The sequence below is a fragment of the Solanum pennellii genome, chromosome 10, assembly GCF_001406875.1.
Source record: "Solanum pennellii chromosome 10, SPENNV200".
NCBI lineage: Eukaryota > Viridiplantae > Streptophyta > Magnoliopsida > Solanales > Solanaceae > Solanum > Solanum pennellii.
In genome coordinates, this window is record NC_028646.1 from 48,632,486 (window position 1) to 48,648,419 (window position 15,934).

Below are 15,934 nucleotides of genomic sequence, written 5' to 3' on the forward strand. Positions count from 1 at the left end.
TGAAAGTAAACAAATATGGTCAGGACTTTGCTTTAATTAATCAGATCACAATCATTAATTTTAAACTGTGTCTCTCATCCAAACTAAAACTCGGAAAAAATGAAAAGAAACCGAATCTATAATTACATGTAATTACACAAAATTCAAATAACATGATGAACTTTCCAAACAGGCCCTAAGCAAAAATAATCTCCAAGTAAGAAAAGGTAATGGAGAGTAGCCTTAACCCAAATAATTTTATATAAGGATTTTTCAGGGAGAAATATGACAGGGATTAGAGACACGATGTACAGAAGAGAAACAATGACCGCAGCAGTACAGCGAGAAGGACAGCAACAAACTCATTTCGCCGACGACGGTGACGACGATGACGTTGACGTCGCCGGCGGTGGCGGTGGAGGAGGAATGGAGTCCATAGAAGACTCTTCTCATCACATTGGCTACGACCATAACCACCACGGGCTCCACAACGGCACCGATGGTACCATAGCTACTACAGCGGCGGCGCTGAATGGTGTAGAAGGCGTTCCGCATAACTCTCTGTATGTCCCTGGCTCGGAAATGGTTGGGGGAGGAAGTAGCGATCAGCTTACGCTGTCATTTCGAGGCGAAGTGTTTGTGTATGATGCTGTTTCTCCTGAAAAGGTGCTTCTTCCATTTAGGTCTTTCTTCTTGTTCTTGTACAAATAATTAGGCCTTTTCATGGGAATGGATCACCTTATTTGCTGTCTGTTTAGTATTAGAGGTCGATACCACGAGCGTGGTTTCTGAAAGCGTAGGATAAACTAGGGTTTTGTTAGAGAGTCTATGGCACATAAATCCAGGCAGACATTCCCCATCAATAAGGCCTTTGATTAGTATATTCATGGATAACATTACATGGTTTCCACAAGAACTGAAAAACACCAAGTTTTGTAGGACATAGAAGTCCAGGCAAACACCTGCTTTAATGGAATGAACGCGTCCAAATGGAGCAAAATATATAGAGAGGATCCATATAACCAACTGCAACTAGCTTGGGATTGAGGTGTTGTTGATGTTGCTTTTGTAATTGAGGTGATTCAAGACTTGGGATTTGGTAATTTCTAAGGTTCGGCAGTATGAAAAGTTGATTAGCCTTTCAAGTAAGGAGGTCAACCAAGGTCTTTGCTTTTCCAAATATAGGAGTGACACTTAAATTTAAGAACTTTATGGAGATGGGTTAACTTTTATCTAGCTTAGTTTGCTTGAATTGCTGTCTGCTTATCAACAAGCATCGATGATGAATCAGTCTTGAAATCAATTATACCTCAATCCCGATGAGGTCAGCTAAATGATTATTCTATGATCTTTTCCGCTCTAATTAGGTCTTTTTTTGTTGGAAATGATGAATAATTTTGTCATTAAGGCAATCACTATATGGAGAAATAATGGTTTTTTGGGTCTCCGTTGATTTTCAGGTTCAGGCGGTGCTGCTGCTGTTGGGGGGATATGAAGTCCCTGCTGGCATCCCTACTGTCAATATGGCTTCCCAGAGTCATAGGGTATGTATTTTTACTCCCTCCTGTAGTGTTCTGCTGTTACACTGGTTTGCAATCATTTATGGTTCTTCTCTTGCAATTTCCCTAGGCTTCAAGTGAAGGTCCTGGAAGATTGAATCAACCACAACGGGCGGCTTCTTTGAGTCGTTTTAGGGAAAAAAGGAAAGAAAGATGCTTTGATAAAAAGATCCGATATACTGTTCGGAAAGAAGTTGCACTTCGGTAATATAGCTTTATTTATTTCCTTAAAGATAACGTTGAAGTGTTGGATAAATGAAATTCGACCATGTTTGATGTACCATGACTAATCAGTAGTCATCTCCAATTTTTTTTGTCTCTAATCTAACTTACCTTTAATTAAGTTGGAATTGGAGTATTAAATACACTTATTTGATGCTTTACATTAGTCACTTTTTGTTGCTCTAGATAGCTATGTGATGGAATGTGTGAGAAAACAAAGAATTGCCTGAAAAGTTAGCAAACTGTCTCCATATGCTTCATAGAAGAACAGTGACAACTTGTCCCTTGTAAGGCATATTGTTATGATACCTTTCTGCTAGTTCCTCATCTTACTGAATGCTAGAAGTTTCTGTTATTGCTGTGCTGCTAATTGTATGGTATAAATGAGTTCAAGTCTCCTGCTTTTAAGTTGGAGTGGGTAAGACTTAAAAAGAAGAAGATGGAGTGAGTGAGATATAAATCAGTTGTTTTTTTCCTTTCCCTGATATGTTGGTGGTTTATTATTTACTTTGTTTTAGACTTTTAGGGATAATTTCGAAGACCTCCCCTCAGGTTTGGCTTCATAACTAAGTTGCGCGGACTCTTCACTTCTGATGCCGCACCCATGTCGGATTCTTCAAAAATACACTGCTTTTGGCGAATCCGACATGCACCCCTTGAAATAATTGAAGTGTCTGAGAAACATAGCTTCATAATGCTTACCTCCCTCATGGTTTACTGGTTGACACTCATCTCCCTTGTAAATAATAATAATTATGTGTATTCCAAGTTTACCCTTTTGCAACTGTACAAGTTACAGCTCCTTTTGCGACTTTCTTCTTTTCCTCTTCTTTTCTAGTTTCCTGTGTTAATTTTTCTTGATTTATCGTGTTCAAACTGTTGGTTATGGATGCTTCTAACCTATTGCAAGATTTTCCCCAATTTACAGCTATCTAATTTTGTTGGTGAACAGGTTAAGTGCTAAGTTTCTTTAGTAGTACTTGAAATTTTCCATCGGAACTCTGAAAAACTTGAAAATCCGCAACTAGCAAATTTATGTTGACTAGGAAAGTATGGATAACTTCAAATTAAGGGCAGTTAATAAAGTTTGACTATTGTAAACTTGGATTATACATGACTTTTATTACTTAAAACTAGTTTGGTTACAAAAGAATCAAATTTACGAAGGCAGGTGTCATCTCAAACACAAGGGAACTAAGTATTATAAAGTGAACTTGGAGGGAGGAGGGAGGTCTATGAAATTATCCCTTAGTTGTAATTATTTTTTTATATTTTAGTATATACAGTAGGTACTAATTTATGATTCCCTTGTTGAGATGAACGTACAGTAAACAAAACTGCAAGCTCTAAAAAACACCTTTTGAGAAATGGAGATACCACTAAGTTGTAAACATAATCAGTTCAGTTCTATGTAACATAACAAAAGATTAGAAAGTCATGGAAATATGCTATCTATCCAGAATTGAAAAAAAGGAAAAACTTCAGCACATGCCTCTTAGCTCCAGATGAAAGGGATTCACTGCTGTAGATTGTGATGCTTTAGCCAAAGTACTATCCATCAAGCTGAGGAGTAACAGAGAATGTTATAGTGGCAGAGCATGGGCAACCCTCCTGAAAAATGAAAAAAGCAGATGTATTTAGTGAAAGTGAACTGAAAATTTAACCATAAATAAATCATTGCTTGACATGTTAACATGATGGGTTTTTTTTCATGGAGAAGTGACAATGAAATAAGAGTATTAGGAGTGGGTTTTATGGATGAAATGGGTGGGTACGATATTAAGTTGGGTATAATAATTAAATTAGGAGGAAATTTAAATGGAACAAATAATATATGTATATATATATCCATGTAGGCATGCCATATAGGTGCCACTTAAGAGGATAAAAGCGGGGAGATGAGACTACAGCATCTCAAGGGCGCATATGTGCCTTAAGTTGGATTGTAGGGGCAAATATATCAAAAAAAGTACAATGAAGGGCAACTATAACCCTGACTTCCTTACACTCATAATGGGTTCACCAATGCCATGACTGGATATGCACTTTCAGTAAGAAGATCATTGGAGGAAGCTTTTTAAGGAGCTTAATGGCATTTGCATACTAGAGTGACACATTCCTTGTCAATCTGTTGACTTGGTATTCGATTTGGTGGGTGGATTCTGGGTGTCAAGCTGGTCACGGTAATGTGTAGAAACATTTTATTGATGGTAGTGAATGGGATCTTCCGTTGGCTTGTCTCTCATGTAAGGGTTATTTTAATCTTCATTTCGCGGGCATGTCAATTTTGAACTCTCCTCCTATGGAAGTAAAATGGCTATTGCTAAAAGATGTTTGTAGTAACATCTAGTTGTGGGCTTGAGACAGTGTAAGTGTTGTGAATGCAATCTTCTTTTCTTTTCTTTCCCCATGTTTTATAGGTTGTGTTTGGCCATTGTTACAAGTTGTTTTTAAATATTGTGAGAATTTAGTGTGGAAATTGTTTTTAGGTGATTCGTCCCATTTGTCCTATCCTTGGTGGATAAATTTACCTTATACCTGCTGTTGGTGGGAGGTAACATGTTTCCCTTGGAATTAGTCAAGGTGCGCAAAAGCTGCCCGAACACCACCGTCATTAAAAAAAATGAAAATAACTTTTTGGTATTTTTCAAATTCCTAAAAAGTTGAATTTTGAATTTATGACCAAATTAGTCAACTCCAAAAAATAATAAAGAAAAAATTCATGGTTAAACACCTCTTAGTCCAGTGAAAAATTTTTACTAGAGATTTCTAGGGAGGAATGGAGGATAGGAAAATTTTTTAAGGTTACTTGCTTCTTTTTTTTTTTTTTTTGAAGCTCTAAAGTTTAGTCTTTGCCTATTTTTTGACGTGCAGGGTCTAGTTAGGGTGGTCATTCAAAAGTTCAGTCTTTGCCTATTTTTTGACGTGCAGGGTCTAGTTAGGGTGGTCATTCAAAAGTTCAGTCTTTGCCTATTTTTGACGTGCAGGGTCTAGTTAGGGTGGTCATTCAAAGTAGTTTTGGTCAAATTGATCTGTGGTCTATTGCATCTCACAGTTCTTGGATTTATTGTCAGGATGCAGCGAAAAAAGGGTCAGTTTACATCTTCCAAGACAGTATCTGATGAAGCAGCTTCTTCTTCTGCAGAGGGGAATGCAGGCTCTAGCCAAGAAGAACAGGAAACATTGTGAGTGTCAGACTTCTCTAGTTCTGTAGTCGTTTGTGTTTCAGTTCTGTTGATTAAGTCAGACAGTAATAGTGATAACATGTTGACCCATTATATACCAGAATATCCCAAACTATATGTGGCGTCTAAGTTGAACTGATCAAATCAAACAAATGCAGTAGCTGATATCTTATTCTCTTGTTGTCTCAACAGATGTAGACATTGTGGAACTAGTTCGAAATCCACTCCTATGATGCGCCGTGGACCAGCTGGCCCGAGGTCACTTTGCAATGCATGTGGACTTACATGGGCCAATAAGGTTAGTATTGTGTTTGAAAACTATACACCTTGGTTTTCCACTTGTCAGTTCACATAGTTATAATTGTGTCTTGACGTTTTCTTCCTTTTATATGAACCTCATTATGTAAATAGTATTGTGTGTTGTGTTGTACTATTCTCGTTTATGTTCAAGGGATAAGTCACTTCGCAATGCATGTGGACTTACGTGGGCCAATAAGGTTAGTATTGTGTTTGAAAACTATACACCTTGGTTTTTCCACTTGTCAGTTCACATAGTGATAATTGTGTCTTGACATTTTGTTCCTTTTATATGAACCTCATTATGTAAATAGTATTGTGTGTTATGTTGTACTATTCTCGTTTCTATGTTTTAAGGGATAAGCAGTGATCCCTTGACCAATTTTTTTTTTTGAAACTGGTAAGGTGTGTGTGTGTGTGTGTATATATATATGAAATTAGATCTGCACCATGACAGTGCTATCTACAATTACAAAAGCCCAACCATGCTTAAGACTACAGCTTCACAAGGAACCTATCATATCAACTAGTGATTCAGTCTCCTCTACGTTGTTTTCTTTACACCAAAAAAGGAACAAAAGAATACAATTCATCTTTGACTTTATGCACAGATTTCTTTTGTCTTCAAAAATTCTTTAGTTTCTCTCTATCCAAATAGTCCACCATATACAAGCTGGGCAAGTTCCCACCACTTCTTTTGACTCACTGCACCACCGTTATAGTTCCAACACTTAAATAAATCACAACTTGTGGCTGGCATAGACAATCTTAGTCCTACCAAGTTCAAAAGAAGTTGCCACAATTTGTCCAGTTATGGGACAATGTAGAAAGAGATGGCTATTGTTTTCTCCGGCTGCACCACAGATACAACATCTAGAGCACGATGAAATCCCCTTCTTCTTAAGTTTTCTTGAGTGAGACATGCTTCTCTTGCCACTAGCCAAGAAAAACATAAGACTTTGCAAGGGGCCTTAGTCTTCCCGATGAACTTCCATGGCCACTGGTAAAATTGTGCATTTTGTCTAATCTGGTAGTTGTATGCAGATTTGACAGTGTAGACTCTATCATTTCCAGATTTCCAGCACAAACTATCCTCAGATTCTTTGAAACCTTGGAAGGATTCCAAGGTCTTGAACAAGTCCACGACTCTTTCCAATTCCCAGTCATTTAGTAATCTTCTATAAGTGATATTCCACCCATGTACCCCTTTAGCTGATTCAAGGTTAATATCTGTTTAAGTAGCAATAGTGTAGAAATCAGGGAACAAAACTTTTAAGGACCGTGCCCAAGCCAGTTGTCATGCCAAAAGAGAATTTTCCTTCTGTTGCCAACTTTGAGACTGACATTTCCAGCCAAAAGTGGCCAAAAGGATCTAATGGCTCTCCAAGCTCCAACTCCAAAGGGACAATTGACATATTTTGAGCACCACTGGTCATCTTGGCCATATTTATCATGTATAAATCTCCTCCATAATGAATTAGTCTCCAAGTTATATCTCCATAACCATTTCATCAACTAGCTTTGGTTATGGGCTTTGAGGTCTCTAATGTCAAGTCCTCCATCCTTTTTGCTGGTGATGAGGCACTCCCATTTGACCAAATGAATTGCTTTCTTTTCTTTGTTCCCTTGCCAAATGAAATTCATCCTCAAGGAATCTAATCTTTTCAAACCTTAGAAGGGATAGGAAACAAAGACATGACATAGGTAGGGAGAGCATCCAATACACTATAGACTAGAATGATCCTGCCGCCTAATGATAAATATTGTCCCTTCCAGTTATAAAGCCTTTTTTCGCACCTCTCTATAACCCCGTTCCAGATTTCCATAGCTTTACTTTTTGCACCCAAAGACAGCCCTAGATACACAGTAGGTGAGGATCCCACCTCACATCCTAGAACTCCTGCTAAAACTTGGATGTCGTCCACTTTGTTGACTGGGAAAAGCATACTATTGTTCCAGTTTACACAGCCCTGATACTGCTTCAGAAATCACCAAAATGGTTCTTACATATTTCACTTGGTTGATATCGAAACTTGGGTTAGGTAGGAAGGTGTGATTGGCACCCAAAGGTGTACGGCCTAGTTGTCAATGAAGTGAGAGGAGAACCATGAGGTCTCAAGTTCGAATCTAGTAGATGCAAGAAACAATAAATGATTTCATTCCATCTGCCTAAGCCTTGGTGAACAGACTATCAAATACTTGTGATGGTGGGAGGTAAACAAGTGCTCATGGAATAATTGGAATACACAAGTTGGATAGGACACCCAATGTTTGCATTAATAATGCTAGCGTACAGATTCATTCATGACATTTGTGCACATATAAAACAAATGTATCTTTATACCATTGCATCAATTGGGTTAAAACAGAATGACAAGATGGAACAGGATTACAACAACAATGTGTGTGCAAACCGAAAAGCATGTACCTGGATGGTCTTTAGCTAGTGTGGCCGGCGTTGTGCCCAACGTCAAAGACTGCATAGTAAGTTTCGAGTTTTTTAGAGATGAAGGTGTTAAGGGGAAGTTGCTGAGTGGAAGAAGAAAGAAGCAGAACGACAGGGAGGAGATTGATAAAGCATCTTCCTGGATGGTTGCTAGAGACTTGGGTCGGTGTTCTGCACACTACAATCGCAGCAGACGATAACTTTCAAAATCATTCGAATCTGTTTTGCTATAAAAGGTGGTAAGGGGAAGTTACTGGGAAGAAACAGGAAGCACAGGGAGGAGATTGATAAATCATCATACATGAATGTTTCTGTAGGGATGTGGGACGGTTTTCTGCACAACGTGAAAGACATGAGAGAACTTTCAAATTCAGTCGAGAAAGGTACTGAAGGGAAGATTGTTGGGAAGGAACATGAAGAACATCGACAATTTGCACAACTTTAAAGGCTACGCTTGCAAAATATCAAATTCTGCCGATGAAGTTGCTGTATGAAAGTTCTTCGGAAGATGGAGGAAGATTGTGAAAAGAGCCAACAGGCCTTTGTCACATCTGTTATGAAGAGTTACATTGTATAGGAAGGGAAACGACTGAATGTGAAGTTCTGGGAGGAGGGGAAGGGTACTTTTGGAAATATATTAAAATATAAGGGAGTCCTTGCTTGTGTTGGCACCACGTCACTGGGTTGAGGGTTCTCTTATATATATATATGATTTGTGGGCATTCTCTTAACTAAAAAAAATTCAACTAATAATTAAATCATTCATGTACAAATCAAAGTAGCAACAAATGTACAATTCAATAGTTAAATTCAAATGTTATATCCCAAGAGGAGCTCAAACATATTTTTATCAATGTACGTTATGTAAAGGAACTCGTCTTCGTACTTGTTTTTTCTCAAAAAACTAGTTGGAGGCACAATATTCTTTATAAAGACAAATATAGCCTTTTAGTTAGCTTAATAAGTGTTCTACAGCGAGACACATCATTCCTTAACATTGTTTTAAATTTTTAAGTATCTTATACTTTGATTTGTCATTTTATTTTTCATTCACACCGAAAAATCGATTTAGAAACATCGACAAACCGAACCGAAATAGAAAAAATCGAACCGAACCGAATTAGTTTGGTTTGGTATACGGTGCACACTTTTCTAAAACTGAAGAACTGAACCAAAGTTTGATAAAATCGAACCGAAGAACCCAATGCCCACCCCTAATAGAAAGTTCATGCCAGAAGGTGATGACAGTTCAGTGAGTCCAAGATTAAAGATGGAAAATTGTTTTGGCATTTGAGATTCAAGAGAAACTTTCGGGATTGGGAAGTGAGAGAATTCCAAAGGCTTATTGATTTACTCTACAAACAATGTATAACACATGATAGAGCAGATGTATGGAAGTGGGGGTGGGGAATAAGAGAATGCTCTCTATTAAAGCCTATTATGAGAAGTTTTTGACTAGGAAGGAGGTGGGCTTCCTGTATAGGTTGATTTGGATCTGGAAGGTACCAAGAAAGGTATGTTTTTCCACTTGGTTAGCAACTTAAGTGGTGATTTCTGGATAACTCAGAATCTAAGAAAGAGGAAAGTTAATTTATGTCGGTTCTTTATGTGCAATGATTGAGGCGATGCTGACTACCTCTTATTCATTGTCCTATATCATCAAATAGAAAACTTTTGAGTTGTAGAGATGAATTTTGCGTAGTTAAGGAATGATATTTCACCCCTTATTTCTTTTTGGTGCATCCATAAGGTGCCTTTATGTATATAAGATTGGGTGTCATTAATAGAAAACCATCTCCTTTTGTAGTATTTCTACTTTTTGTTACTAGTGTATGTTGTCTGTTCAAATATTAATAAAAGTCATTACTTAATCTAAAGACTATGACTGTAAGTTTTAATCCCATTATTATTTCAACCATCTTAGTATAAATATATGTACTAATTCAACAAGAAGACATGCATTAGATTAACAAGGTTGTACCATATGACATAAAAACATGACTTATGATTACAAGGAGAAAAAGATTTTTAAAGGATATCACAAGCTAAAAAATGAAAAAGAAGACGATGAGGGAGAAGCAATGGTGCAGAATATTTTTTACAGAGAGACCATATATATTAAAGAAAAGAAAGGTCAAACTGGAGCTTCAAAGTGTAAGATTTTTCTCTTGGAAAATCAAAACAAATTTGAATTATTTTTACGTTTTCAAAATTTTTGGTTATTTTTTTCTATTATACAAGTGTAGGTTTGTCATCACATCCCTGCTAACAGGGGGTGTTTTATGCACTGGGCTGCCCTTTCTTTTACAAGGTTGTTCTTCCAAAGACCACCTAGTTTTGGGTTTCGAAAAGCCAAATGTGCCCAAGGTTCATATTCGCTATCTCAAAGATGACCCTATAACTCCAAATCACATCTCAAAGTTTATTAGCCACCTTTCAACTTCAGATGTCCTGTAATAGTGTACATGTTGAATTGATCCTTTAAGCTGCATATGAAAAGGTGAAGTGTAGAAGCAGACAGAGAAAAAAATGATGACCCTATAGCTCCAAAGTACATCCCAAAGTTTATTAGCCACTTTATGAGGTTTTAACCTCAGATGTCCTGTAATACTTGTTATCCTTAAAGCGGCATATGAAAAGGTGAAGTATAGAAGCAGAAGGAGAAAAAAAAATGAGAGAAGAGTTGAAGGACATGAAATTAACTCTACTTTCTCCTAGTTTTGCAAGAATATTGGCTATGTTATTGACCAACACCAACAGTTCTTCTACATCCTTCCTCCTTTGCTCACTTTTCGTTTAGCTGTATCTTTTATTATGTAGTTAACTCTTCCTGACAATCTGATTAGTTGGTTAATGTTTCGCTTCTGTATTCATATTTTTATTTAGTGTCAAACTATGCTTTGAATGGATTATCTTATGACTTACTCGCCATGTCTTTTGGCTTTGCAAAACTGCTAGGACATTTAAGTACCTATTTTGTAGTTTCACCTTGTAGAGTATGTATTCTGTGGTTAAGTGTGCCTCTTCTTTTTACATTAGGCTATTGAACTCAAAATTAGGAATTGTCCTTCTCCTTCGCCAGTTTATTTGTGTTTCTTTTTGGTTGAGTGGGGATGATAAAACAAAACATATTACCTTTCTGTCACTGAGATCCCTTTTCAGGGAGTTGCTTTCTATGAGGAGCTTTGTAATTGCAAGATGCATACTTACAAAGTTTTAAACGTTTTCAGCTTCAAAAGTCGACAATGAAATCAATCATCTTCTGAGTTCGTAAAAGTAAATGTGTAGAGAATTTTTCTACAAAATAATAAAACTGCTTGGTACTATTTATAATAAAAATTAGCTCGCAGTCTGTGGGGAGGGTAGGATGTATGCAGACCCTTACCCCTACCTTTGGGGGTTATAGAGGCGAGGTACATACCTTGTTCCCAAAAAAGGGGTAAAAGATAACAAGTACCAACTACCAAAATTAGTTCTTTAAATGACTGCAATTAGTTGTATATACTTCCTGTTCATCAGTAAAGCTCTGTCTGATCTTTTCTCGGCACTGACTGTGTAATGTTATGCTTTGACAAATCAAGTTCTTCTAGAAATTGCTTACCTCCTAGGTGCCAGGTGGTGAGTGATCTCACTCGTTATGTGTTAAGTAAGTTACTTCCCTTCAATGCTGGTTTATCTTTTGATTCCTACTTCCAGAAGTTGAATTCTGGAATCTTATATTTGGATATGTTTTCCTTTCGCCACTTTTTGCTTCTCCTCATATGTCTCTATTCAAAAGACTCATCAGCCAGCCCTTTGGATGCTTTCTTCAGAATAGCCCTTCGTCTATCGATCACATTATGGGTTTTTTGGTATTTTCTATGAAATGAAATATTGTATTCTTATCCAATGAGTTCATCAAATGTATGTTGTTTTGCTTTCAACACTCTTTTGCTCTCAACTTCTATTTTTAAGTTTTGATGCAAGTTATAATCAGAACTTAGAAGTCATTTTTGTCATGCCCAAACAGTAATCTGGTTGTATGAGTGTTGATGTTACTTTGCCTTCCTTTGTGAATTTTGCAGGGGATTTTAAGAGATCTTTCTAAAGTTTCAACTACAGGAGCTCAGGAGCTTTCTGTGAAATCTAGCGAACAGGTGCATCTCTCTTTCTCTCTCTCTAGTGGGGTTTGATATGTAATCTCTGAAACCTAAACTAAACTTGGTATGATATTTTGACTGGTAGAATGGTGAAGCTGATGGATCAGATGTTATGGCGGCTGCTGGTATAATCACATCAGATGATGAGAACATGGTGCTTTCCGTCTGAATGATGATGATACGAGGAGAGCTCTCTTACTTGTGGTCACCTCTGGTGGTGTTGAACTAAAATATCATGCGTCTAATATTTGCCAAAGTTGCATACATTTGTACATATGATATTACTGTAACTCAGGCTACACACATTGCTGAGATTTTAGGTAATTCCATAATATACGTTTATTATGCTATTTTAGATGTAATTAATTTTGATTTTGTACCCGACATCTTATTTAAGCACTAAAGCATTTTTAATATCTGTCTCTTTGATAAATCATATAAATGCAGTGAGAAACTGAACGCTAATATTCTTCAAGTCGAGCTTCGTTTTGCACTAGTATTGATATGGAGGTACTTCTAGTTGACATTAGTGGGTACGTTGGCACCAACTGTGCTATAAACAAGTTGCTCATTAGGTGAGAACTATAACGAGGTTGAAAAACTGAGGGTATTGTTACAGACCCAAGAGTCAACATTGAAGTATGCACACTAGAAAGAGGTTTTTTTTGTTTTTTATTTGGTGTTTGAAATGTGTATTATTTTGGATCTTATTTTGGTGAAGTGTTCACTATCAAGAATTTTTTCATATCTAAAATTGAAATCCTAGATCTTTAATTAAAGGAAGTAGCAATTTGATGGGGAGAGAGTTGAATTTATGATTACACTTTAATATCACTGTGAAGGTCCACTAATTTTTAGCTTTAATGGCATTTGATCGAGAAGTTAATACCAATTAATTTTAGATATGTATGTATGTACGTACACACATACGTAGATACATACATTGTAATGAGATTTTTCTCATTTTCGAGTGCTTGAGGACAGAAGGGGGAATTTGAGGTTGTAAAACCCAAAAATTGAATATAATCAATTGGTCAGAATTTATAATATTTTTTTAATATTTATATAAACTAATTCTTTTTTCCTTTTTTAATTAATAAATATTAAAATTAAAATAATAAAAATATTCAAATCGATAAAAATAATATAGGTAAAACGTTGTTATGGTAAAAAATTTTTTGCATTTCAGTTAATATGCCTACCAAAAAGAAAAAAAAAGCCGGTTATTCTTGAGCACAAAGTTCTGTATTTTCTTGGTCACCAAGAAAACCACGTGGACATTGTTTAACAATATATGCTTATATTTGGTAAGAAAGAAAAGAAATATCATTTTCATCGACATCTCTAGGGTTTTTTGTGATCTCAATTCTCTCTCTACGTTTTCGCCGCCTCTATCCGCTAATCATGCCTCGCCGAAGCTCTGGTAATAAGCTTCACTATTCATAGCATATTCGATTCGCTATTCATAGCATATTCGATTCACTATTCATCTTTCTATTTAGATCTATTTAGTTTTCTGGGTTTTTTTTTCATTCATTTTTTATTGATACGGATATGGATCTTTATTTACTGTGAATCGAACGATTAATCTTCTTTCAACTTATGTGAATCATCATAAATTCATCGTTTTGCTTTCTGTTTGAGTGTAATCATATCATATTGACTTCTTGTCTTTTAGCCTTTGAACATGAATGTTTTCTTCTCTTATAACTTTTTGAAATTAGTGCCTTAGATTTGAACTTGAAACCTCAAGTTAAGGTTTAAGTTTTGAACCCGTTAGCCACTAAGCCAACCTCATTCAAGAGGTTCAAAATCAACATATACTTCTTTAAAATATCTTATATATATAATGTAAGCTTTTGATCCTCCGAGGGGTTCACATTTACCTCTAGATACACACCCCTCCTTGCAAGTATGCTTATGCAATGAAGAAAACTGTACAACATTTAAATATTGAATTTGGTGCCTAAATCGGTGCTTATAGTTATTTTTCATGGGCTTAATCAGGTGACAATTAAATAATCACAATTGAGCTTACGTTAGGTTGAACTAGGAATTCCTTTTTGCTTAGGTCCATTGTATTTTTGGGTTTGTAGTTTGAGATGAAAATAAGATTTAGTTGCATTCAGAAGCTAATTGCAACATTGATTCCTCTCATTAGCGGTTTCACCGAAGAACCAGTTTTTATTTCTGGTTATGTAGACAGTTTTTATTTTTAGTTGTGTCCTCTAGATTTGTGTGTCATGCATGAGACCAGGAAGTTTGACATGAGATTCAACAATTCCTAGAAGGAGCGGGATTTAAAGTGAATTTCTTAATGAATACAAGATAGACCGCCTGCAGAACTTCAATTATAGGAATATGCTTTTAATGCAGGTGTTCTTCATGTTCAATGTATAGGATTGAGGTAGTAATTTTTTTCCAGTTGTATTTAGAATATGGTTTCCTTCCAATTCTGTGATATTATTGTTTTGTTAGTTGGTTGCTCTAGTTGATTTTGATTCTCCAGTAATGTCGACACGTTAGCTGCCGAGCTGAAGTCAGCTGTTGTAACTTATTAGAGCAGTTCCATTCTTTGCTAAAAGGAAAAGGGGGGATTTTCCGTCCCTCTTTTGTTCTGGTTGATGATTTTTGATTTCCTTGATTTGTTGTTTAGGAAGATCTGCTCCTCGTCCTGCCCCTCGCGCTGCTCCTCGTCCTGCTCCAGCCCCTGGTTAGTTTTTTTTTGGGTAGTCAGGCTTTTACCTCTTGGCAACTTGTGTCATTTGGTTGACGTCATTTGATCTTCCTTCCTTTGCTCGTCCCTTTTCACTCTATCTTAATTTTTGGCAGCACACCATGCTCCTCCACCAGCTCCCATGCAAAGTAGTGGTGGTGGATCCATGCTTGGTGGTATTGGTTCTACCATAGCTCAAGGTATGAGTATATCCTGCAGTGTGTAAACTTTAATGAGTTGTTCAATTATATTATGTTGCAAATTTGGTTAAAGATGTGATTATTATGTTTCTATAGGTATGGCCTTTGGTACTGGAAGTGCTGTGGCACACAGAGCTGTAGATGCTGTCATGGGTCCACGCACTATTCAACATGAAACTGTTGTCGCTGAGGCAGCAGTAGCTCCAGTATCCGCTGCAAGCAGTGCAGGTTCTGATGCTTGTGGTGTGCACACTAAAGCATTCCAAGATGTAAGTGTTGATTTCAATCCTTTCAACTACTATAGTATGCAAATTGGAGGTTACTTCTTTCAGCCTTCAAGTCAGTATGATTTGTCTTGTTTTCTCAAGAAGATTCTGATGATACCATTATTTGTGGTTCAACTTGCAGTGCATTAATAGCTCTGGAAGTGACATTGGCAAGTGTCAGTTCTACATGGACATGTTGTCCGAGTGCAGGAGGAACTCAATGATGAATGCTTAAGCTTTAATAACTTTGAACTCGTTCTTTTATCTGATTGTTAAAAAAGATTGAGCTGGCAAGTGAATTTGGTTCTTGATATACCTTGCCTCCAATAATTATTGGCTGAAGCCTGAAGTATTGGACTTTTATGGACCTGTCCATCTTTCAGTTTGCTTTTATGCTATGGTATGCTACATTTGGCTTCATTGATTATTATATCCATTGTTTCAAGATAATATAACTCCAAGGTCTTGTGTGAGTATAATTTAATTGACTAAGAAGCTGACATCTCCGAAAGTGGAGTATTGAATCTTGACTTTGCCTGTACCCTTGGAATATCCCAGATTCTTGTTAATACCTTTTTCTTTTCCTTTGGTCTCTGTTTCATTAAAGATGTTTAATCAGTGTAGCTAAGTATGACTCCCTTACGGCTGGGGGACATGTATCTGTTTCACCTTGCCTGTTGATTAGTTCACTGAATTTCAGTTTTTAACATCTGACAAAGTATTATGACTTAGCCATGCACCTATTGTCTAAACTTTCCTTGAGGCTTCAACTCCAAATTAGTAGTCAGCCTATTTGTAAATTCTCACTCAGGAAAACCAGTCTATTAGTGATGTTATGCCACTTTGATTTACGATCCATGGCCATTCAGCAACGAACTGAAGGATCAAGTGACTTATTTCCAGTAGTTAGACTTGTGACTAGGTG

At 36.7% G+C, this 15,934-nt stretch overlaps 2 protein-coding genes across 2 annotated transcripts; both read left to right on the plus strand.

Annotated features, from left to right (window-relative positions):
- Window positions 1–214: 214 nt before the first annotated feature.
- On the plus strand, window positions 215–12,243 carry LOC107031827 (GATA transcription factor 24-like). Its single transcript, XM_015233311.2, has 7 exons — window positions 215–645; window positions 1,440–1,523; window positions 1,609–1,742; window positions 4,835–4,945; window positions 5,138–5,243; window positions 11,753–11,824; window positions 11,913–12,243. Exons 1-7 carry the CDS (start codon window positions 265–267, stop codon window positions 11,994–11,996), a joined length of 972 nt encoding a protein of 323 aa, XP_015088797.1. The 5' UTR covers window positions 215–264; the 3' UTR covers window positions 11,997–12,243.
- An 852-nt stretch (window positions 12,244–13,095) lies between these two features.
- LOC107002754 (uncharacterized protein C6C3.02c) lies at window positions 13,096–15,539 on the plus strand. The gene is made up of 5 exons (XM_015200917.2): window positions 13,096–13,250; window positions 14,484–14,540; window positions 14,660–14,743; window positions 14,840–15,012; window positions 15,152–15,539. Exons 1-5 carry the CDS (start codon window positions 13,232–13,234, stop codon window positions 15,242–15,244), a joined length of 426 nt encoding a protein of 141 aa, XP_015056403.1. The 5' UTR covers window positions 13,096–13,231; the 3' UTR covers window positions 15,245–15,539.
- The last annotated feature ends 395 nt before the right edge of the window (window positions 15,540–15,934 follow it).

Bases quoted from the DNA above. Each gene is read 5' to 3' on its own strand.
- LOC107031827 (XM_015233311.2), top strand. From the start codon at position 265: ATGACAGGGATTAGAGACACGATGTACAGAAGAGAAACAATGACCGCA. The intron at 5,244-11,752 runs GTTAGTATTGTG...TGAATTTTGCAG, and splicing joins GACTTACATGGGCCAATAAG to GGGATTTTAAGAGATCTTTC. The intron at 11,825-11,912 runs GTGCATCTCTCT...TTTGACTGGTAG, and splicing joins CTGTGAAATCTAGCGAACAG to AATGGTGAAGCTGATGGATC.
- LOC107002754 (XM_015200917.2), top strand. The intron at 14,744-14,839 runs GTATGAGTATAT...ATGTTTCTATAG, and splicing joins TGGTTCTACCATAGCTCAAG to GTATGGCCTTTGGTACTGGA. The intron at 15,013-15,151 runs GTAAGTGTTGAT...TTCAACTTGCAG, and splicing joins ACACTAAAGCATTCCAAGAT to TGCATTAATAGCTCTGGAAG.